Below are 23,547 nucleotides of genomic sequence, written 5' to 3' on the forward strand. Positions count from 1 at the left end.
TGCTGAAGCTCCAGTTCTTCGACCACCTAACGAGAAGAGCCGATTTGTTGGAAGAGATCCTGATGCTGGGAAAGATTGAGGGCAGAAGAAGAAGAGGGTGTCAGAGGATGAGATGGCTGGATGGCATCACTGATGAATGGACCTGAACTTGGGCAAACTTTAGGTGATGGTGAGGGACAGGGAGGCCTGGCATGCTGCAGTCCATGGGGCCTCAAAGCATCTCACATGACTGGGCGACTAAAAAACAACAATAACAACCAAACAGTATTATCTGAAACTGAATCTGCCAAATAGGAAGTGTCCCACCCACCAAACAGGGAGTGCTACCCCACCCGTCATCCTTGGGTTGCTCTAGGTCAGACTGAAAGATTCCGTACTCATTGTATCTGGAAGGAGAAAAACAACTCAGTTAAAAAATGGGCAGAGAACTTGAATAGACTTTTTTTTTCAAAGAAGGCACACAGATGGCCAACAGGAATGTGAGAAGATGCTCCACATCACTAATCATTAGGGACATCCCAATCAAAACCATGATGAGACATCACCTCACACCCATCAGAACAGTCAAAAAGATAGTAAACAATAAGCTTTGGTGAGGATATGGAGGAAAAAAAAACTCTCGTGCACAGTTGATGGGAACGTAACTTGGGTATAGAGTTTCAGTTTTACAGGATGGAAAGAGTTCTGGAGGTGGGCGATGTGATGGCTGCTCCACAATGTGAATGCACTTAATACCCCTGAACAGTGCACTTTAAAATGGTAAATTTTATGCTGTGTATTTTACCTCAATAAGAAATATTGGAAAAAAGTAGTGGTAACAGATTTAAAAGCTGCTGCCACATGGAAATTTGTGGCGGAATGGAACTTAACTTCTAGCTCTGAAGAAGAGGTCCTGTGAAAGCTTGAGACAGAAGAAAGTGAGTGAGGACAAAGCTTGGGGGTTGCCTGCATCAGGTGGTAAGATGATCTGGACCGGGCTCCAGCTCAGAAGTCTTTAGGGACATTCTCTACCAGGAGAGCACTGCAAAAATACCTCCCCCAGAAGAAACCCCCTTGCAATTCGGAGAAGAAAGCAGCCGCTGTAGAATGATTCTGTAGAGGGTGGAGAAAACTAGACTGATTCATGGGAGGATGAGATTGTGGGAAATGCAAAAAATGACTTGTTATAGAGGGATGGGAAGCCTGTCATGCTGCAGTCCATGGGACTGCAAGTGGCTAACACCACTCAGCCACTGAACAATGACAATATTGTGTTATGCCTTGTTCCCAAGATAGGATAGGATAGGATAGAATAGGAGTAGAATAGAATAGAATAGAGGTTTTGTCCCTACAGAGAGAACCAGCTTGCAGGGACACAGGATTCAGAGCAGAAATGGAAAAGAAAACTAAAGTGGAGAGGACTGAGAAAGGAAGCAGAGGGTAAAACAGGGTCAGTTCAGTTCAGTTCAGTCGCTCAGTCATGTCTGACTCTTTGCTACCCCATGAATCGCAGCATGCCAGGCCTCCCTGTCCATCACCAACTCCCGGAGTTCACCCAAACTCACGTCCATCGAGTCGGTGATGCCATCCAGCCATCTCATCCTCTGTCGTCCCCTTCTCCTCCTGCCCCCAATCCCTCCCAGCATCAGAGTCTTTTCCAATGAGTCAGCTCTTCGCATGAGGTGGCCAAAGTACTGGAGTTTCAGCTTCAGCATCAGTCCTTCCAAAGAACACCCAGGACTGATCTCCTTTAGAATGGACTGGTTGGATCTCCTTGCAGTCCAAGGGACTCTCAAGAGTCTTCTCCAACACCACAGTTCAAAAGCATCAATTCTTCGGCGCTCAGCTTTCTTCACAGTCCAACTCTCACATCCATACAGGACCACTGGAAAGACCATAGCCTTGACTAGATGGACCTTTGTTGGCAAAGTAATGTCTCTGCTTTTGAATATGCTATCTAGGTTGGTCATAACTTTCCTTCCAAGGAGTCAGCGTCTTTTAATTTCATGGCTGTAATCACCATCTGCAGTGATTTTGGAGCCCAAAAAAATGAAGTCTGACACTGTTTCCACTGTTTCCCCATCTATTTCCCATGAAGTGATAGGACCAGATGCCATGATCTTCGTCTTCTGAATGTTGAGTTTTAAGCCAACTTTTTCACTCTTCTCTTTCACTTTCATCAAGAGGCTTTTGAGTTCCTCTTCACTTTCTGCCATAAGGGTGGTGTCATCTGCATATCTGAGGTTATTGATATTTCTCCCGGCAATCTTGATTCCAGCTTGTGCTTCTTCCAGCCCAATGACAATATTGTGTTATGCCCTGTTCCCAAGATAGGATAGGATAGAATAGAATAGGAGTAGAATAGAATAGAGGTTTTGTCGCTACAGAGAGAACCAGATTTCCAGGACACAGGACTCAGAGCAGAAATGGAAAAGAAAACTAATGTGGAGAGGACTGAGAAAGGAAGCTGAGGGTAAAACAGGGCACCCAGCTCAAAACTTCAACCCCAGTGCTGTAAGCATGGCCTGTACCTGAGTTACCACCTTTGGGCTCCTTCAGTGACTATCGACTGGGAAGGGTACTGGTCTCACAGCAGAGGGACAACCTGCATCAGAAAAACTTGCGGTCCTTTTTCCTAGAGACCGTCATACAGAGTGAGGTAAGTCAGAAAGAGAAAAACCAATATTGCATATTAACACTATCTGGAATCTAGAAAAAGGGTACAGATGAGCCTCTTTGCAAAGGAGAAATAGAGACACAGAAAAAAATGTATGGACACCAAGGGGAAAGGGGGTGACTGGGAGAAATTGGGAGATTGGGATTGACATATACACTTACCATGCATAAAGCAGATAACTGATAAGAACCTATCGTACAGCACAGGAAACTGTCCTTAATGCTCTGTGGTGACTAGAATGGAAAAGAAATCCAAAAGGGAGGAGATTATATATGTATGTATATGTATGTATATGTATGTATGTGTATATATATATATATATATATATATATATATATACACATATGGCTGATTCATTTTGGTGTTAGTAGAAACTAACTGTAAAGCAACTACATTCCAATAAAAATTAAAGAAAGAAAAACTTGCTGTCCTTTAAAAAATTCAGACTCCTGGATCCCACCGTAGATCTGAATGAGAATCTCTGGAAGAATAGGCGATTGTTATAAGCTTCAACCACATTTATGCTCTGAAGTCTTTTCAATGTCACCAGGAAGACTTAGCTGGAACTATGGAATTTATGCCATTATAACTGACAACCTGGGCTGGGCACCGTTGCCATTGCTTTCACTGCTTTGCAGTGCATGGAGCACTTCAAGGCATCTGTGCTATGCTATGCTATGCTAAGTCACTTCAGTCGTGTCGATCTGTGTGACCCCATAAACGGCAGCCCACCAGGCTCCCCCATCCCTGAGATTCTCCAGGCAAGAACACTGGAGTGGGTTGCCATTTCCTTCTCCAATGCATGAAAGTGAAAAGTGAAAGTGAAGTTGCTCAGTCATGTCCGACTCTTAGCGACCCCATGGACTGCAGCCTACCAGGCTCCTCTGTCCATGGGATTTTCCAGGCAAGAGTACTGGAGTGGGGTGCCATTGCCTTCTCCGCAAGGCACCTGTGGCAGATTGCATTTTCCAAAATGGCTACAACAGTAGCTCTGTCTCTTACATTCTTCAAGCACTTGGCCACACTCCGTTAAGAGTTAGAGGAGGAGTCCCCAACCTCCAGGATCTAATGCCTGATGGTATGAGGTGGAACTGATGTAATAATATGGAAATAAAATGCACACTAACTAACGCACTTGAATCATCCCAAAACCATCCCCCCAACCTCCATCCATAGAAAAATTAGTGTTAGTCGCTCAGTTGTGTCCAACTTTTTGCCACCCCATGGACTGTAGACCACCAGGCTCCTCATCCATGGGATTTTCCAGGCAAGAGTACTAGAGTGGGGAGCCATTCCCTCCTCCAGAGAATCTTCCTGACCCAGAGATTGAACCCACATTTCTTTATGTCTTCTCCATTGGCAGGCAGGTTCTTTACCAACTGAGCCACCAGGGAAGCCCCTTTGTCTCTCACAAAACCAGTCCCTGGTGCCAAAAAAGTTGGGGACTGCCGAGTTAGAGTCTGGGGTTCTTTAAATAAGAAGTTGTTCTTGTTTTCCCCGGATGCAATAAACTTTATTTATTTATTTATTTTTTTAAAAAGTAAGAGTCTGTGTCCACTCTCTCTTGAAACCAGGCAGACCTTTGCTACTTCCTCAATAAAGAGAGTTCAGCAGAAGTGAAGCTGTGTGACTCCTAAAACTAGATCATAAAAATGTCACTCACTTCCGTATGGTTTTCTCAAGATGCTTGCCCTGGACACCCAACAACCCCACGGTGACACAGTCCGAGCAGCTGGTGGCGTGGCTAATGTGGAGAGGAACCCAATCCCTTAGGCTCAGGCCCGGCTGAACCACAGCCAAGAGGCAGCATTCTTTCCCAGCCCTGGTTGAGCTTCCCCAGTTCACACTGCGTGAGCAGAGGCAGAGTATCCTACCCAAAGTATGAAAGTCACTCAGTCGTGTCTGACTCTTTTCGACTCTCTGGACTGTAGTGCACCAGGCGCCTCTGTCTATGGAATTCTCTAGGCAAGAATACCGGAGTGAGTAGCCATTTCCTTCTCCAGGGGATTTTCCCGACCCAGGGATCGAACCCAAGTCTCCTGCATTGGCAGGTGGATTCTTTACAATCTGAGCCACCAGGGAAGCGCCAAAGTATAAACTCTTTTTTTTTTTTTAATAATTAATTTATTTTTGGCTGCACTGGGTCTTTGTTGCTGCACATGGGCTTTCTCTAGACGCGGCTAGCAAGGACTGCTCTCTAGCTGCTTCTCATTGTGGTGGCTTGCTGTGGAGCATGGGCTCAGTAGTTGTGGTGCATAGCATTAGTTACCTTGTGGCATGTGGGATCCTCCTAGACCAAGGATTGAACCTGTGTCCTCTGCATTGGCAGGTGAATTCCTATCCTCTGCACCACCAGGGAAGTCCCATAAATTATTGACTCTTGAGTAGAAGAAATGGCTGTTGTTTAAGCCCTTAAGCAGCAACAGCTGACTCTGATAGAGCATCCATGGCAGATAGAATGTGTGGATAATCATTACATACCCTGGACAAGTGAAATGAATTCTCTTCTGCTGTCCTTGGCTTTATCAATTTGTAGATCTTCTATTAATACTTGTCTTCTCCCCAACCTCAACCTCCTCTGAAGAGCTGCTCCTTCTTGTCTCTAGCAATTTGCTTCTAGCACGAAGTAGCATTTAAGGAGGTTTTGGTTTTAGGAGGTTTCCCTGGTGACTCAGATGGCCATCTGCTCGCAATGCAGAAGACCAGGGTTTGATCCCTGGGTCGGGAAGATTCCTTGGAGAAGTCGATGGGTACCCACTCTAGTATTCTGCTGCTGCTGCTGCTGCTGCTGCTGCTAAGTCGCTTCAGTCATGTCCGACTCTGTGCGACTCCATAGACGGCAGCCCACCAGGCTCCTCTGTCCCTGGGATTCTCCAGGCAAGAACACTGGAGTGGGTTGCCATTTTCTTCTCCAATGCCTGAAAGTGAAAAGTGAAAGTGAAGTCGCTCAGTCGTGTCTGACTCTTTGCAACCCCATGGACTGCAGCCTACAAGGCTCCTCCGTCCATGGGATTTTCCAGGCAAGAGTACTGGAGTGGGGTGCCATTGCCTTCTCCGACTCTAGTATTCTAGTCCCTGGAAAATCCCAGGGACGGAGGAGCCTAGTGGGTTACAGTCTGTGGGAGTCACAAAGAGTCAGACACGACTGAGCAACTAACACACAGGGAACTGGCCTGGTATGAGGGAGCCTTAGCCACTGGGAATATACGGGATACAGCATAATATCAAGAGTGGGAAACTGAGACTACTAAAAACTGTCATCAGCTACATCAAAGATTAAAAAAAATTTTTTTTATTTATCATAACTTTAAAGTAATTTTAAAATAAGCTACATGGGAAGCACATTATTTTGCTTAGTAGCAGAGTTCCACACCCATTCCAATCAACCTTGAGTATTATTGGAAGGACTGATGCTGAAGCTCCAATACTTTGGCCACCTGATGCAGAGAGTCAGCTCATTGAAAAATACTCTGATGCTGGGAAAGATTGAGGGCAGGAGGAGAAGGGGGCAACAGAGGATGAGATGGTTGGATGGCATCACTGACTCAATGGACATGAGTTTGAGAAAGCTCCGGGAAAATAGAGAAGGACAGGGAAGCCTGGTGTGCTGAAGTCCATGGGGTTGCAAAGAATAGGACACAACTTAGAGACTGAACAATAACGAGACCCATTCTGCATCTCTGGGACTATGGTTTCTGGGACTAGAAAGCTGAGATGGAACTAAATTGCTCTGCAGCAGAAAGGTATGTGGGCTTCACCCCCATGTTCACTGCAGCATTATCTGCTGCTGCTGCTGCTAAGTCGATTCAGTCGTGTCCACCTCTGTGGGACCCCATAGACGGCAGCCCATCAGGCTCCGCTGTCCCTGGGATTCTCCAGGCAAGAACACTAGAGTGGGTTGCCCTTTCCTTCTCCAATGCATGAAAGTGAAAAGTGAAAGTGAAGTCGCTCAGTCATGTCTGACTCTTAGCAACCCCATGGACTGCAGCCTACCAGGCTCCTCCGTTCATGGGATTTTCCAGGCAAGAGTACTGGAGTGGGGTGCCATTGCCTTCTTAGCTAATACATGGAAACAACCAAGACAGATGCATGGATAAAGGAAATCTGTGTGTGTGGGTGTAAACATGTACACGTAAAGGCATTATGCTTAGTGAAATACGTCAGACAGAGAAAGACAAATATCATATGATCTCACATACGTGTGGAATCTAAAAAACCAAACCAAATCAAAACCAAAAACACCCAGATTCATAGATACAGAGAACAGATTGGTGGGTGCCAGAGGTGGGAGGTGGGCAAATGAGGGTGGTACCAAGATACAAACTTCTAGTGAATAAGTCATGGGGATACAAAGTACAACATGCTGACTATAGTCAGTAACATTGTACTGCTTATTTTTGATATTTACTAATATGAGAAATCTTTCATATATTTGTGGTTAAGCCATAAAACAAAACAATTTATAAAATAGTAGGCACATCACCCCATATTGTCATAAGGAAAATGACTAGGAAAAAACTCCAAATAGTTTCATTTTGCACAAATGTCTTATCTGATTACAATTCTTGCCACCTCTTATACCTTTGAACCTAACCTAGTGACTTCTTGCCACAATATTTTCCATGTGCTGGGTGAGTAAGAAGGAAATTAAGATCAATATGATCTGTCTCTGTTTTCATGATGCTTATCAATTACCATCGATGCAGGTGTTAAAACAAAACACAGAAAGTATACTGTATTGGTGTTTTTCCTTCTGGCTTACTTCACTCTGTATAATAGGCTCCAGTTTCATCCACCTCATTAGAACTGATTCAAATGTATTCTTTTTAATGGCTGAGTAATACTCCATTGTGTACATGTACCACAGCTTTCTTATCCATTCATCTGCTGATGACATCTAGGTTGCTTCTATGTCCTGGCTATTATAAACAGTGCTGAGATGAACATTGGGGTACATGTGTCTCTTTCAATTCTGGTTTCCTCAGTGTGTATGCCCAGCAGTGGGATTGCTGGGTCATAAGGCAGTTTTATTTCCAGTTTTTTAAGGAATCTCCACACTGTTCTCCATAGTGGTTGTACTAGTTTGCATTCCCACCAACAGTGTAAGAGGGTTCCCTTTTCTCCACACCCTCTCCAACATTTATTGCTTATAGACTTTTGGATCGTAGTCATTCTGACTGGCGTGTATATGGAATTTAGAAAGATGGTAACAATAACCCTGTATACAAGACAGCAAAAGAGACACTGATGTATAGAACAATCTTTTGGTCTCGGTGGGAGAGGGAGAGGGAGGGATGATTTGGGTGAATGGCATTGAAACATGTATAATATCATATATGAAACGAGTTGCCAGTCCAGGTTCGATGCACAATACTGGATGCTTGGGGCTGGTGCACTGGGACGACCCAGAGGGATGGTACAGGGAGGGAGGACGGAGGAGGGTTCAGGATGGGGAACACATGTATACCTGTGGTGGATTCATTTTGATATATGGCAAAACCAATATGTGGAAAGTGCTGCACTCAATATGCAATATGCAATATGCACTCAATATGCAATATGCCGGCTCCCGGCACAATACAATATTGTAAAGTTAAAAAATAAAATAAAATTAAAAAAAGAAAAAAAAAAAACACAGAAAGATGAAGACTGCTAGGAAGGCAACAGACAGGGTATTCTGTCATTTTTTATAGCAATCCTTGGAAGCCTGAGCACTAGGGCCAGGTTTTAAAATTTGATGTATTAATTCTTGGCTGCACTGGGCCCTTGTTTCTGCATGCGGGTTTTCTCCAGCTATGGCAAGCGGGGGCTGCTCTGTAGTTGTGACGCGTGGGCTTCTCACTGCAGGGGCTTCTCTCGTTGCAGAACACAGGGTCCGTTTCCCGCAGGCTCAGTAGCTGTGGTGCATGAGCTTAGGTGCCCCGTGGCCTGTGGAATCTTAGCTCCCTGACCAGGGATAGAACCTGTATTTCCTGCATTGCAGGCGGATTCTTAACCACTGGACCACCAGGGAAGTCCTAGGGTTAATTTTTATAAGAAGAAAAAAAACTTTAGGGTACTGTCATGAGCAACAAAATAGGACTCAAACCCTGCTCTCTGGACCCAGCACTGCCATTCTGTATATATTGCTGACCTTGTAAATGCCATTTCACTTTTCTTTATTGCATACTTGAAAGTTGCTGAGAGAGTAGATTTTGAAAGTTCTCATCACAAGAAAAAAATCTTATAACTGTGCCGTGATGAATGTGAAGTAAAATGATTGTGGTGACCATTTTGCAATGTATACATGTATCAAATTGTTATGTTGTATACCCATGGACAGAGAAGCCTGGCGGGCTACACAGTCCATGGGGTCGCAAGGAGTTGGACATGATTGAGTGACTAAGTGCACACACACACACACACACACACACACCCCTAATGCAATGTTATATGTCAACTATGTCTAAATTACAAAATGAAATAAAATGCCAAGTTAACCTGGGGGAAAAAAGAAAAGAAAAAGAAAGTGGAGTCCCTGTGGCTGGCTTGCTACCAGAGATGACTTGGGAGAGGACAGAGATGTGCAATGCGAATTTTAATTAGGTGGTTTGCTGTGTGGTTTATGGCACAAATCCTCCCTGTGTGTATAAAATCTACAGTAAACTCTGCATTGTTAGGCAATTAATTCCTGGAAATGATTTACTGTGAAGACCTGCCAAGGCCGATGAAACTCCCTGGGGGAGAAAACCACACTTTCCTGGGGTGAGGAGCCTTGCAGGGTAACACCTGGTCTCTGGGTGCAAGGAAAATCCAAAATAACAAAAGCATTTTGACAACATTTAAAACACTTTTTGTACTGGACATTTTCAAACTTATGTAAAGGTAGAAAAGTAGAATGAAGCATCTCTACATACTCATCATTCAACTTTGACATTTTGACAAACTTGGCTCATTTTTAAAAAGAAACCTATTGTATGCTATGTGGCAGCCTGGATGAGAGGGCAGTCTGCGGGAGAATAGTTACATGCACATGTGTGGCTAAGTCCTTTTGCTGTTCACCTGGTACCATCACAACATTGTTAATCAGCTATGACAGGCTCAGTTGCTCAGTCGTGTCTGACTCGGAGACCCATGGACTGTGTAGCCCACCAGGCTACATTGTCCATGGGATGATCACAGCAAGAATACTGGAGTGGGTTGCCATTTCCTCCTCCAGAGAATCTTCCCATCCCAGGGATCAAACATGTGTCTCTTGTATCTCCTAAATTGGCAGGTGGATTCTTTATCATTGAGTCACCTGCGTGCATGCTAAGTCACTTCAGTTGTGTCTGATTCTTTGCAACTCTATGGACTGTAGCCTGCCAGGCTCCTCTGTCCGTGGGGTTCTCTAGGCAAAAGTACAGGAGTGGGTTGCTGTACCCTCCTCCAGGGGATCTTCCCAATCCGGGGATCAAACTCATGCCACCTGGGAAGCCCCTAATTGGCTATACCCTAATACAAACAACAACAATAACAACAAAAACAGAAGCATATGGGAAAGTTAATTCCATGATGAAGTATTTAAAGACACAAGAATTGTTGAAGACACTAATTTTTAATGGCAGTCATCTTAGAGAGGAGCACTAGAAATGTATTTCTTTCAAAGCAAATCAAAAATTAAAAATGTTTTGAAGCCATATGATTAGCTGAATTAGTTTCTAAGGTTTAAGGTGAGATAGCACTGAACAGATGCAGTATTTCATTGCAGCATTTTCTTTCACTACCATGTGAACTTGACCTGTAGAAATCAGAAAAAGAAAGACCAAATCAATGAAAGAATTCCATCTTTACATTATCCTTGTTCCAAGTATCAAAACTTTCATTCCACTGCTATCTTACTGCCAAATTGCTACATATTTATTTATTTTTAAATATTTATTTATTTGGCACATGGCATGTGGACGCTTGGTTCTCCGACCAGGCATTGAATCCACGCCCTCTGCAATGAAAGTGCAGAGTCTTAACCACTGGACCTCCAGGGAAGCTCCCAAATTGCTACATATTTAAAATCTATATCAAATCATGACCCCTGGTTCAGTACAATTTACTCAGTTGGTCAAGAAGTTCATTCAGGTTTTTCCATAAGATTTTATGAACATTTTGGTCAACCCAATATTTGAATGAGTCACAACCACTAGCTAAGATTCAATGAGGTGTCTAGGTTAGAGCTTACTATGCTTCCTTGCTTGAAAGTTGCATCTATTTATTCACCCACAATAGTTATTAACTGACTGCTATGTCAGGTACCGTTGCTACGTTGTTAGGTAAACCAACAGAATGCTCTGTAGATTGCCAGAGACAATTTCTCTTATCAAATGTCAGTGAATCATCATTCACACTAAGGTAAGAGACTCTAAAAGGCAGAGATCCCAGAACAGTCTTTTTCATTAATTGGATAATGGACCAGTAAATTACCACATTCTATGTAGGGGACTACATAGATATTCATTGGAAGGGCTGATGCTGAAGCTGAAGCTCTAATAATTTGGTCACCTGCTGTGAAGAACTGAATCATTAGAAAAGACCCTGATGCTGGGCAAGATTGAAAGCAGGAGGAGAAAGGGATAACAGAGGATGACACGGTTGGATGGCACCACCGACTTGATGGACATGGGTTTGAGCAAGCTCTGGGAGTTGGTGATGGACAGGGAAGCCTGGCATGCTGCAGTCCATGGGGTCACAGAGTCAGATACGACTGAGCAACTGAACTGAACTGATGTCGGGGACTAGGGTTACTTTGGCAAAATTCTGAATTGCATTGGTAACAAATGGCTTTAAAGAAACGTCACTGCTTGGGAAGAGAAACAACAGCTGTGTCTCAGGAGGCAGGGTACAAGGAAGAAAAAGAATAAGAAAACTCACCATCTGGACTCTGCTTGTAAATGGGTTAAGCACATCAGTCATTGAGGAAAGCAGTCAGAAGACAAATACTAAGACACTAAAATGGCACTAAAAGAAATGAGCTAAAACGTTCATGAAGAGGACACAATTTTGTGCTGCATGTGGCAAAAGAGCTGAGAGAGAGACAGATTGTGCCCATGCCAACCGTTCACACAGATGAATGCAGTATCCTGATCAAACGCTGTCAGAGACCTCTCAGGAGATAGGACTTTTAGAGAATAGCCTTTTCCAGGTGAAAATAAAACTTGGATGATAAATTCCATGGGATTGGCAGCAAGAGACGGAAAGACAGGACTGAGTAAGCCATCATCCTCTTGCCTAAGAAAAATAGGAAGAACTAAGAAGATTTAAAATGTGACCAGGAGAGCTTAGGAAACTAGGCATAAGAGCAGTTGCCCAGCTTTGACAATATCACCACCCAAAAGGCAGTACTCTTCTTCCTAAACGGGAGCTTTGCGCATTTTAGATAACTGGTTGAATTGTCCACCGTTCATTCATAGAGACTAAGGTAGCTTTCTACCACTTTGGAGAATGAATTACTCTTTTAATATTGTGGTGTTGACAAGAACATATCACTAGATCCATTACACAGTCACGGTTAGTGTGACATCTCAGTGGGTTACTGTTGACAGCAGCCGACCTGAGATGTAGGCTTTGGGAAATGAATGTTCGGTTGTACACATATCTCTGGTACCTTCGGTCATGATGCTGTGAAGGTATACATGGAGGGTATGGGGCACGTTTATCTGGTACATCATACAGCCACTTCACCTGTGGCAGACATCCTAACAAATCCCAGAATTCTTTCCCATCCAATCAGGGCTAGCCCTCTCTACCCAGGCTCCCTGGGAAGCTGAGTCCCAACTGACTGGTGCAGGCTGGCCATTGAAAGTCATTTGCCCTCCCTTTGCCAAGGGCCATCTCATGGATCTGTGAGATAGAGGACCACAGAAATCAAAGATACCTTTGAGACTTCCTTTTGCTACTCACAAATCAAAGAAGTCCCGCTAACTTACCAAGCATTTTTTATAAAGCATTCATTGCTTTTCTCTTTTCAATATCTCGCTTGAGTTGACAAAGGGCACAGAGCGGTAAAAATGTCAGACACAGGCAATCCTTGCAAATGGATCCCTGTTAAAAAACAAACAAATGGATCAACAGGTAGCCTGTGAATAGTCACACAATTCCCTGCACTTGTTTCACTTTTCAAACCTCTTTAAAACATACATTTTATGTCACTTGTTTATCATCTTATCGCTATTTTTCTTTTAATAAAAAAATCATTTATTTATTCATTTATTTTTGGCTCTGCTGGATCTTTGTCACTGCACGGGCGTTTCTTTAGTTGCGGTGAGCGGAGGCTACTCTCTAGCTGCGGCGTGCAGGCTTCTCATTTCAGTGGCTTCTCTTGTTGCAGAGCGTGGGCTCTTGGTGTGTGCGCTTCAGTAGTTTTGGCTCCTGGGCTCTAGAGCACAGGCTCAATAGTTGTGACACACAGGCTTAGTTGCTCCATGGCATGTGGGATCTTTCCAAATCAGGGATAGAACCCATGTCTCCTGCATTGGCATGTGGATTCTTCACCACTGAGCCATCAGGGAAGCCCATTCCTGTTTTTTTTTTTTGATGACCAAGTGAAGTTAACTGACTTGCTAACTAAATCACATAAACTGGTGGCAGTGACTGGTCTTTCTCCTCTCAAGCCAGTACCCTTTACATAATAACATACCGTTTCAAATGATCTGCAGGTTACAATCATAGCCACAGTTCTCTATTATCTGTTCTAGAAGAGTTCTCTATTTTTTTCCTTTTTAAAAACCTTTTGATTTACCTACTATTTTTACTGATGTGGAATGGTTCCCTTTAAAGCCAGTTGTGTAATGCACCAATTTTTCCAATTGATTGTGAGTATAGTGCTAGGTCATATGTCACCCTGTATCCCTCTAATCTTTTTCATTGACATCCCTCATGTTCTGCAAGGGAGGCAGTCCATAGTGAGAGAGGATATAAACCTTACCGGCAAAAGAAGAAATTAGAGAATGAAGAGTGTCTAGAAAAACTGTAGAATGAGCTGCTTTGCAGAGTTTTGAAGGCCCTCTCCATGGGAGGTCCAGTTGGGTCTTTGATGACCTATGGCGAGAGATGCCCTAGAAGGGACTCCTGCTCTGTATAGTCAGCACTGGCTGATCCGAGGGGTCTAATCTGATGAGCAGGTTATGTGACTGTGTGTCTTGACTGACTGATATATTTTGCCCTCCATTTTTGGATAGCACTTAGTTTTTAAAATTTTTAAATTAAAAAAATATTTTAAATTTAGTACAATTCCCAATTTCCAGTGTGAACAGAGAGACCCAGAGACAGAGAGTGAGCAGGAAAGAGAAAGAGAGTAGATTTAGCCTATAAAGTTTGGGAGTTCCTAAGTGATGAGAAAAATGATTTACTTTTCATAAATTTTTTTCCTTGCTGTAGTGATTTTGATTTTTATCTGACAGAGAAAGTGTGTGGGACAAAGACTGGACAATGAGATAACCATGTTAGAAATCTAATGTCTTGACCCTCATCAGATTAAGGAACGGATACTCAGTTTGAAGACAATTTGGTCCCTTGACCATTTCTTTTTCCCTGAAATATCATCCAAATCCTTTAACCCTTCCTCAAAGTGCTTGGTTTTTTTTTCCATGTTTGAATTCATTATTTATATTTATTCATCTTTTAAGCTTTCATTAAACCAACATTTATTGAATATACATAATATGTTATTAATACAAAAAAGAAAATATTTGTCAAGGATGTAACTAGTTTTCTGTTCCAGCATGTCTATGCCTGTCTTTATCTCAGGAAGTTTGTAGGAGAAAAAAGTCCCATTATTATTTGCTGAGAAACCTAGGGAAACCTTTAGAAAACACACCCTAATTCTAAGTCTGTTTCATAATACAGATATAGAGAATATTGAGAAGAAAAAAATTCTTCTTTCAAATGAGAGGACATGAACTATGGGTTTAAACCATGCTGAAGTTAGCAAGGGACATAAACGCCTTGCTCAGAACATCTTCTTGGGAAATGGTACCAGAGACAAAGATTTTTGCATTCATCACTCTGTTTGGAAAAGGGGACTTGTGCTTCACTTGTTTGAAAGCTGTTTAAAAAAAAAAAAATCTGGTCATGAGGACTGGTTACAGAATTGCTGAGCAAATGAATGAGTTGTGGTACATGACTCAATACACACGGACTTGGGAAGACAAGATGGTCAAGTGGGAAGAACCAGGCCTGACTGTAAGTCAGAATAAACATAAGCCCGTGGGGTGGGGTGGATTGAGAGAGTGGCAGAGACATATATACACTACCCTGTATACAATAGCTAGTGGGAAGATGCTGTACAGCACTGGGAGCTCAGCTCAGTGCTCCATGATGACCTAGGGGTGTGGGATGAAGCATGGTGGGTGGGAGGTCCAAGAGGGAGGGGTTTTTATATATATACATAGAGCTGATTCACATTGCTGTACAGAAATGAACACAACATTGTAAATTTTGTTTACATTTCAATTTTAAAAAATAAAGTAATAATTTAAAAAACAACAAAAAAACTTGAGCCCAAATTTCAGCATTTCCATGTTCTATGACCTTAAGGCTTTCTCATTCCTGCTTTTCATGTGTAAGTAGTATGTGAGCAAATATATGTCCAGGCAGTATTCCAGCACATAGGAGTTCAATCTGTGGTTGTTTCTTCTCTTTCTCCTCTGCTGTGGAGGTTGTGGCCCTGGCCAAGGGGATGCTCTCTTGCCTGTCTGTGTCCATGAAGGGAAGGGGAGGTCAGAGAGGCTGTGCTGGGGCAGCCTTATAAATGCTTGCATAGATGTAAAGGGGGAACAAAGCAGAGAACCTGAACTACACAAATCAGTCCTGGGGTTTATTAGCCATTTTAGAGGTCTGTTTTAAGAAAGAACACTAGAGATACACTGTCTGTAAATGCACGTATAGAATAGACACCAAGAAAACTTATTATAGAATCCTAGACCCTAGGAAGACCTTAGAAATCATCTTGCACAACTTTCTCATGAAAGGTGAGAAAACTGATGCTAACAAATGACTTGTCAGAGAGCCCCAAAGTGAGCTGTTTGCTGAGCTGTTTCCAGAAACTTATCTCCAGAATGCAGCTACGCTCTCCTTCCTCTACCCCCTTACGGACCACTTTGAGAATCTCACTCCCATACTCACAACTACATACATCCATGTACACAACTGCGTGCACAAGTACGTACACCCGACACTCAGCGTATGGTTTTGGGAAGTTTGTGGAACAGTCACGAAGTTAAGAACCCTTGTGTTAAGTTCTGCTGCCTTTTGAGGGATGTAAATGAGAGCACAGGGAGTGCTGAGAGAGGCAACTGAGCAAGCCCACGGGAGGAATGCAGGCTGCCAGAAGACAGCTGAGCTAAGAACAAAAATTATAATAGTGACTCACGAGCACTTGTCACTTGCCAGACCCTGTGCTAAGTCCTTTCCCGGCATTATCTGCTGTGACTCTTACTGCACCACCTTAGGGGAGGTATCATTGTTACCATTTTATCAGAGAGCCAAGGCTTAGGGAGATGAATTGTTATTGGTTACAATGAGTGACAGGCTAAGTTTTCAGGTCACCTCTGTGTTTAAAAGCATTTTAAACGCTTTCCAGATCACTTAAAATGAAAGCTAGATTTCTTAAAATGGTCTGCAAGGTCCTGCTGTGATATTCTCTTCTTCTGTTACCACTCCCCATCTCCCACCCCACGTCCAGTCTTTCCACCTCTTTGGCTGCTTGCTATGTCTCGGACCCTCCAGGTAAACTCTACTTCTGCACCTTGGCTCTAGCTCATTCCTCTGCCTGGACCTTTCGAAGATGAGTCATCCTCTCATCCTTTTAGGTCTTTACTTTCTCCCCAGTTCAAGCACTAGTCAGGCCCGACACTGTTTAGATACTGAGGTCAGAAGAGACTGAGGATATTTAGGGTGGTATAGGCGGAAACAGTGTCAGACTATTTTTTTGGGCTCCAAAATCACTGCAAAAAGATTGCAGCCATGAAATTAAAAGACGCTGACTCCTTGGAAGGAAAGTTATGACCAACCTAGATAGCATATTCAAAAGCAGAGACATTACTTTGCCAACAAAGGTCCATCTAGTCAAGGCTGTGGTTTTTCCAGTGGTCATGTATGGATGTGAGAGTTGGACTGTGAAGAAAGCTGAGCGCTGAAGAATTGATGCTTTTGAACTGTGATGTTGGAGAAGACTCTTGAGGGTCCCTTGGACTGCAAGGAGATCCAACCAGTCCATTCTGAAGGAGATCAGCCCTGGCATTTCTTTGGAAGGAATGATGCTAGAGCTGAAACTCCAGTACGTTGGCCACCTCATGCAAAGAGTTGACTCATTGGAAAAGACTCTGATGCTGGGAGGGATTGGGGGCAGGAGGAGAAGTGGACGACAGAGGATGAGATGGCTGGATGGCATCACCGACTCGATGGACGTGAATTTGAGTAAACTCTAGGAGTTGGTGAAGGACAGGGAAGCCTGGCATGCTGCGATTCATGGGGTTGCAGAGTCGGACACGACTGAGCAACTGAACTGAGGCGTAGACTAGGTCTTTACCTTCTTATTGAGTCTTTCCTGATAATGCGATTTAGAATTAGAACCTTTCAACACTAAATTCCTCTTCCTTGCTTCATTTTCCTCTGTTGTACGTATCACCAACCTATACATTATATTCTTACTTATTCTTAGTTATCGGAGAAGGCAATAGCAACCCACTCCAGTACTCTTGCCTGGAAAATCCCATGGACGGAGGAGCCTGGTGGGCTGCCGTCCATGGGGTCTCACAGTGTCAGACTCGACTAAAGTGACTTAGCAGCAGCAGCAGCAGCATTCTTAATTATATTGTAACTGTTTTCTTCCATTAGTGTCTAAGCTCTCCCATTGACAACCATCACTGTAATAACTGATGGAGGCAACAATCTATCACAGATGTTAGAACTAGTGGGTGAAAGTTTGATTTACATCTCTCTACCAGATCCTTATCCATTATAAAGGGGAGAGTAGCAACTTTGTGGTGGAGAATCTTGACAGACACTATCTTAACTAAGCAATCAACGTGAACATTACACACAATGAGACAACTTGATGTCATGTGGTGCAAGGCGAACAGAGCATCACTTTTGTAGAGTTGATGCCAAAAGTGTAAAACCAAAGCCTTATCATGAGGAAACATTTGACAAACCAAATTGAGGGATAGTCTACGAAATAACTGATCTGTATTCATTAAAAAAAAAAAAAGACAAAGACTGAGAAAATCTTCCATATTATAGAAGACAACTGAATGACAGCTGTCATTCAGTTCCAGTGGCCCCAGTTCATCTTAACCCTCCCAGCCCCTGCATGATTGCAATTTTCCATTGACAGAATCACTCGCCAGGCTCTGTCTGCTTCCATCATTAGATCTCCCTTCAGATTATTCCCCACCCACACCCTCTAATACTGTCCACAGGCATTCTGTGCCTCAAGTGATGCGGGCACACACACCCATGTTACCATATCTTCTTCTTCAAGAGAGGGCAAACAGCTGGCTTAACTCCTCAGCTTCTCCATCTCATCCCTGCAGCTTTGCCACCACTCCCTTGAGGGAGTTCTAGGGAAGACAGATGCCACAGACATCTCCAGACAACTGCCAGGGGCCCTTACTCAGCTCAGCTGAGGGCAGAATTTCACATTTTTGTTGCCCTGGATGGTCAAGAAAGAAAGTAAAGGCCAGGCACTGGCGGAAGCTGGTCCAGACAACTGATTTTTTTTTTTTTTTCATCTAAAGAAAGTTATTGGGATAATTGGTAAAGTTTAAATAATACCCATGGATTAGCTAATAGTACTGTATCAATGTTAATTTCCTTTTGATAATCACATGGTGATAAAATAAGAGAATGTCCTTGTTTTTAGGAAATGCACACTGAAATAGAGATAATAGGGTATCCAGTTTATAATTTACTCTCAAATGATTCAGAAAAAAAAATAGAATAGATAAATAGAGACAAGAAAGAGAGAAAATCAATCAAATCTGGTACGTTTTTAAATATTGGGGGAATCTGGGTGAAGAGTGTATAGGAAGTCTTTGTACCATTTCTGTGACTTTAAGTCTGAAATTATGTTAAAATAAAAATCTCAAAAAAATTGAAGTGAGCTCCACAAAGACAGGAATTTTTATTTCCTTTGTTCACTGGTGTGTCTTTAGCATCTGTAATAGTCCTTGGTATATTCCGCATATTCAGTAAATCCCCGTTGAATGAGTGAACACTAGCTTATGACTTAACAAGGTTCTAGGTGCTCAATAATATCTTTTGAGTGAACAAACACTGTTTTACGAGTTATCAGTGAGGTAACTGGCTCAAAAATGTGCCAGCTCTGGGGGGAATCTATATACACCCATTTTTCACCTAAGGCTTTCTAAGCAACAGCTACCCACCCTGCAGAGTCCAGTCTGACTCTGAGTAAAGCCAGGAGAGACTCTGGGCTGACCTTCATCCCTCACCTGCTCATCTCCAACAGCTTTTTCAGAGACACATCTATTGGATCACTAAAAAGTTTTATTGTGAATATATCCCAAGGGATAGATAGATAGTCTCTGTAAATCATTTATAAAGTTTAAGATGCGGGGGTAAGGGATAGTTAGGGAGTTTGAGAAGGTCATGTACACACTGCTATATCCAAAATGGGTAACCAACAAGGACCTACTGTACAGCACATGGAACTCTGCTCAATGTTATGTGGCAGCCTGGATGGGAGCAGGGTTTGGGAGAGAATGGATACGTTTATGTGTATGCCTGAATCCATTCGCTGTACACCTGAAATTGTTACAGTATTTTTTATCACCTATACCCCAATACAAAATAAAAAGTTTAAAGTTTAAAGGAAAAAATGTTTAGGATGGCAGTGGAGAAAAGGCTAGGGTCAAGTCATGATGGTGAGGAGGGCAATCATGGAGATGCGGTCAGACTGAAGGAAGGCCGTTGGGCTGTCGGGGTGACTACTTCCTGGTGGACATGGGTGACTCACCGGGATGCCGTATCGGGTCCGATACATTGTCCTCATGGCGACACTTGATCCCCATAGGCAGCATTCGTTCATGTCAGAGGCAATCTGACATGAAAGGCACAGGGGAAAGAGAGCCCCACAGAGACCTGAGCGCAGGGTGAAATCACAGAAATCAGTCAAGATTGTAAGGAGGCTGATTTAATCACACCTCTTCCACGGGCTTCCCGGGTGGCTCAGTGGTAAAGAACCCACCTGCCAATGCAGGAGACATAAGAGATATGGGTTCGATCCCTGGGTTGGGAAGATCCCCTGGAGGAGGTCATGGCAACCCACTCCAGTGTTCTTGCTGGAGAATCCCATGGACGGAGGAGCCTGGTGGGCTACAGTCCATAGAGTTGCAGAGTCGAACACAACTGATCACACAAACACACACACACCGCTTTCAAGAAAATACATACTCAGGAAATGGCCTTAGTGGACACTTGGTGGAAACAGTGGGGTCACCTGGCTCTTTATGTCTTGCTTCTAGATCCTACACACACTGGGGAAATTTGCTCGTCATATGCCAGGTCAGATTTAACTGCAAAAACGCCTGCCTTGCCAGGATGGGAGGGGAGTCTGGGGGAGAATGGATACATGTATACATATGGCTGAGTCCCTTCGCTGTTCACCTGAGACCTGTCACAACATTGTTTGTTAATCGGCTATCAGATCAGATCAGATCAGTTGCTCAGTCGTGTTCGACTCTTTGCGACCCCATGAATCGTAGCACGCCAGGCCTCCCTATCCCAGGGCTGATCTTCAGAATAATCGGCTATACCCCTATACAAAATAAAACGTTTAGGAAAAAATTGCTTAAAAAATAATTGCTAACTTCTCCCCTCGACAACTTTAACTCATTAAATCATCAAAATAGTCATCCAAAAAAAAAAAGTTCCTGCCTTGTTGATCTGAGCATGTCCAAATTATCTTTCTTCCTTATCCTTGTTTACATTTGGAGCATATGGGAATAGGAAGTTTGTGGTGTCAGAATGTCTGAGCAACCCTCTGGAAACTGTGGGAAGGTGCTTAGGATCAGAAAGCACTGAGTAAAGAAATAATTGAAAAAACGAGAAAAGCAGTAGGAAACAGATTCTAGATGGTCATTCTGGCAAAGAGGAAAGTTTTATTATTGTTACGAGTATCGAAGCAAGTAAAAGTTAAGGGATATTGACATAAAAACTTAAAAAGTATAGTGAAGTTTCACTTTTAAGAGTCTGTGTGAGACAAAAAATGACCTAAGAAAATAGTGACAAACAGGAAACTGTTCTCAAACGTGCTGAGTTCAAGCTTATTTTGAAAAGCGCTAGGGTGGAGTTTTGTCATGGCTGTACCCTAGATAAGATAAGAAAACTCTTATTTTTTGATTGATGGTTTTCAGCCAAAGGCTATCTCCACAGAACTTGGAACTTCCATCATATACACACACACACAAAAGGCTCTTTCTCAAGACAGTGGAAAGACTAGCCACACAGAGAATGTCTACATCCCTTTGGGCAATAGACTCTGAAACAGGAATTTGTCTTACACCAAAGTGTGTTTGGTGCTGTGAAAGAATTTAAGGTTAGGAAAGCTAAAAACCCGAAAGCTTCCTGAAATGCACTGACCACAAGAGTCACAAGAATGTTGAAATCTGGAAACACAGACTCAACCCTGTAGGGAAAAGAGGAGGTAAAGGGAAGAGTGGAGAAGCACATCAAGAACATGGGGGTGCTAATGAGGTGGGAAATATAAAGCCCGATGATCGGTCTGGATAAGGATAATAAATTCAAGGCAGGCAGGTAAAATGAATGAATAAAACTGGTTGAAAAAAACACAAACCAGCCAACAGTGGGTGATGGACATGAATATGGCAAACTCTAGAGTGGAGGTCCCTTTGAAGAGGGTTAACTAAGGGGGTTGGAAGACTCTTAAGAGTCCCCTGGACTGCAAGATCAAACCATTCAATCCTAAAGGGAATCAGTCCTGAATATTCATTGGAAGGACTGATGCTGAAGCTGAAGCTGCAGAACTTTGGCCACCTGATGTGAAGAGCGGACTCACTGGAAAAGACCCTGAGGCTGGGAAAGATTGAGGGCAAAAGGAGAAGGGGGTTGCAGAGACTGCGATAATTGCATAGCATCATGAACTCAATGGACATGAGTTTGAGCAAACTCCGGGAGATAGTGAAGGACAGGGAAGCCTGCTGTGCTGCAGTTCATGGGGTCCCAAAGAGTCGGACACGACTTTGCGACTGAACAACAACAGCAACAACAAGTCAGCTTGGCAGCAGCTGACTTCTGCCAGTTGAGACAGAGGACTCCTCTTTCCAGATTTTCCAAATTTTCAAGGGGAGCTGGAAATCTAGATTAGAAAGCTGCATTTTTATGTGGAATCTGATCTGAGAGGCACACCACGTCCTGTGGCATGCTGGATCTTAGTTCCCTGACTGGGGCCCCCTGTACTGGAAGCGAGGAGTCCTAACCCCTGGACTGCCAAGGAAGTCCCTGGAATCTGACTTTTATATGGTTTCTACTGTTTTAAAGTTAATACAGCAAGAGGGGCCATTATGTACAGGACAGACAAAACATATCCACTAGTAAAGTCTGCCCAGGTGTTCCACCTTGTGACCGCTGATCTCTAGAATAACACGTGGATCTCAATGAGAGGATAAGCAAGCCATTTTTGTTATGGCAGTGACTGCATGATTGTAGCTCGGGAGAAAGCAACAGCTACGTTTACTTACAGATCCCTATGTCATCAAAGCAGTCAAAGATGCCAGTCTGCCAGTCACTGGACGCCGGGACCGCCGAGCTGTAACCTGGCTGTGAAACAACTGGGTTCATTTTCAAGACTGAGTTCAAAAGGGTACTGCCTGTGAAAACAAAACCAAAAAATTATTTAACACCTAACTGTACTGGTTGGATATAACATAGATATCAGTTCAGAAAGCATTTCACTGCACCTCCTTTGGTTGGAGTCAGTCACATTCAACTAACTTGGCATGACATTTCCAGACTCTTGCTGATATTTGAGAATTAAAAATATAAAAGATAGAAAAGCAGCATAAAAGAGAAGGGATGAGGATTCCATTCTCAGGTTGTCCGGTTGTGTATGTGTGTGTGTGTGTGTTTTCCCCATTCACCAATTCCTCTTTTATCAGCAAGATGATTTTTTTGTGTGTGCTATTTTCAAGACAACTATTTTGCATTTGAAGTATTTTTATTTAACGGTCATTATAATCAGTTTTTACAAAGCAAGTTCATAGGCATTGTCTCAGTTGCTCTGTAGGAGAACTCTGTGAGATAAAGTTGTTTATTTCTCCATAAAATTGATGTTATGAAAGCAGATGTTTCAGGCTAATGTCAGCATTAGCCAACTAATTACTAGTGGTATCCTGACAGCTAAAGTTTAACTTGGAAAAAGATGAATTTCTCTTTGTGAGTGTTTCTCTGAAAAAAGAGGCTTTAAGCCCCACAGAAAAACCCAGTGGTTGCAAAACCACTGGGAAAGGGTGTCCTCCCTATACTTTTTACATTTCATTCAGTGATCAAGTTAAGTCTTGTGGGCTGTTACCCAGTAAGAACTCTCAAGAGAGAAAATGTCTTTGATTTCATTAATGACTAATGCTAAACCTTTCTCTTTTCTTGTATTGAATCTAACTATGCCATGCTCTATAGTTTTTAATTTTATTGTTTAGTATTTCTTTATTTATTTGGCTGTGCTGGGTTTAGTTGAGGCACACGGGATCTTTGATCTTCGTTGCCGCATAAGAATTTTTGGCTGCAGCGTGTGGGATCTAGTTCCCTGACCAGGGATCGAACCTGGGATCCCGGCCTTGGGAGGGAGGAGTTTTAGCCACCGGATCACCAGGGAAGTCCGCGTGCTCTGTGGTTTGGTCCCGGGT

General features: G+C 43.1%; 1 protein-coding gene across 5 annotated transcripts in view; it reads right to left on the bottom strand.

Annotated features, from left to right (window-relative positions):
- Positions 1–10,213: 10,213 nt before the first annotated feature.
- Positions 10,214–23,547, bottom strand: part of LOC109560636 (placenta-specific gene 8 protein-like) — a 55,119-nt gene continuing 41,785 nt past the window's right edge. For all 5 annotated transcript variants that reach the window (XR_011567260.1, XR_011567259.1, XR_011567261.1 and 2 more), the window contains 4 exons: positions 22,387–22,515; positions 19,644–19,768; positions 12,595–12,709; positions 10,214–10,415 (listed from right to left, as the gene is read on the bottom strand). Coding sequence is in view for 2 of the 5 variants with exons in the window: in XM_019963025.2 (XP_019818584.2) it covers positions 12,605–12,709; positions 19,644–19,768; positions 22,387–22,486 (330 nt within the window). In the remaining 3 variants the exon portion in view is untranslated. The remainder of the gene's footprint in view (positions 10,416–12,594; positions 12,710–19,643; positions 19,769–22,386; positions 22,516–23,547) is intronic.

This window comes from Bos indicus, chromosome 6 (genome assembly GCF_029378745.1).
Source record: "Bos indicus isolate NIAB-ARS_2022 breed Sahiwal x Tharparkar chromosome 6, NIAB-ARS_B.indTharparkar_mat_pri_1.0, whole genome shotgun sequence".
In the NCBI taxonomy this organism is placed as follows: Eukaryota; Metazoa; Chordata; class Mammalia; order Artiodactyla; family Bovidae; genus Bos; species Bos indicus.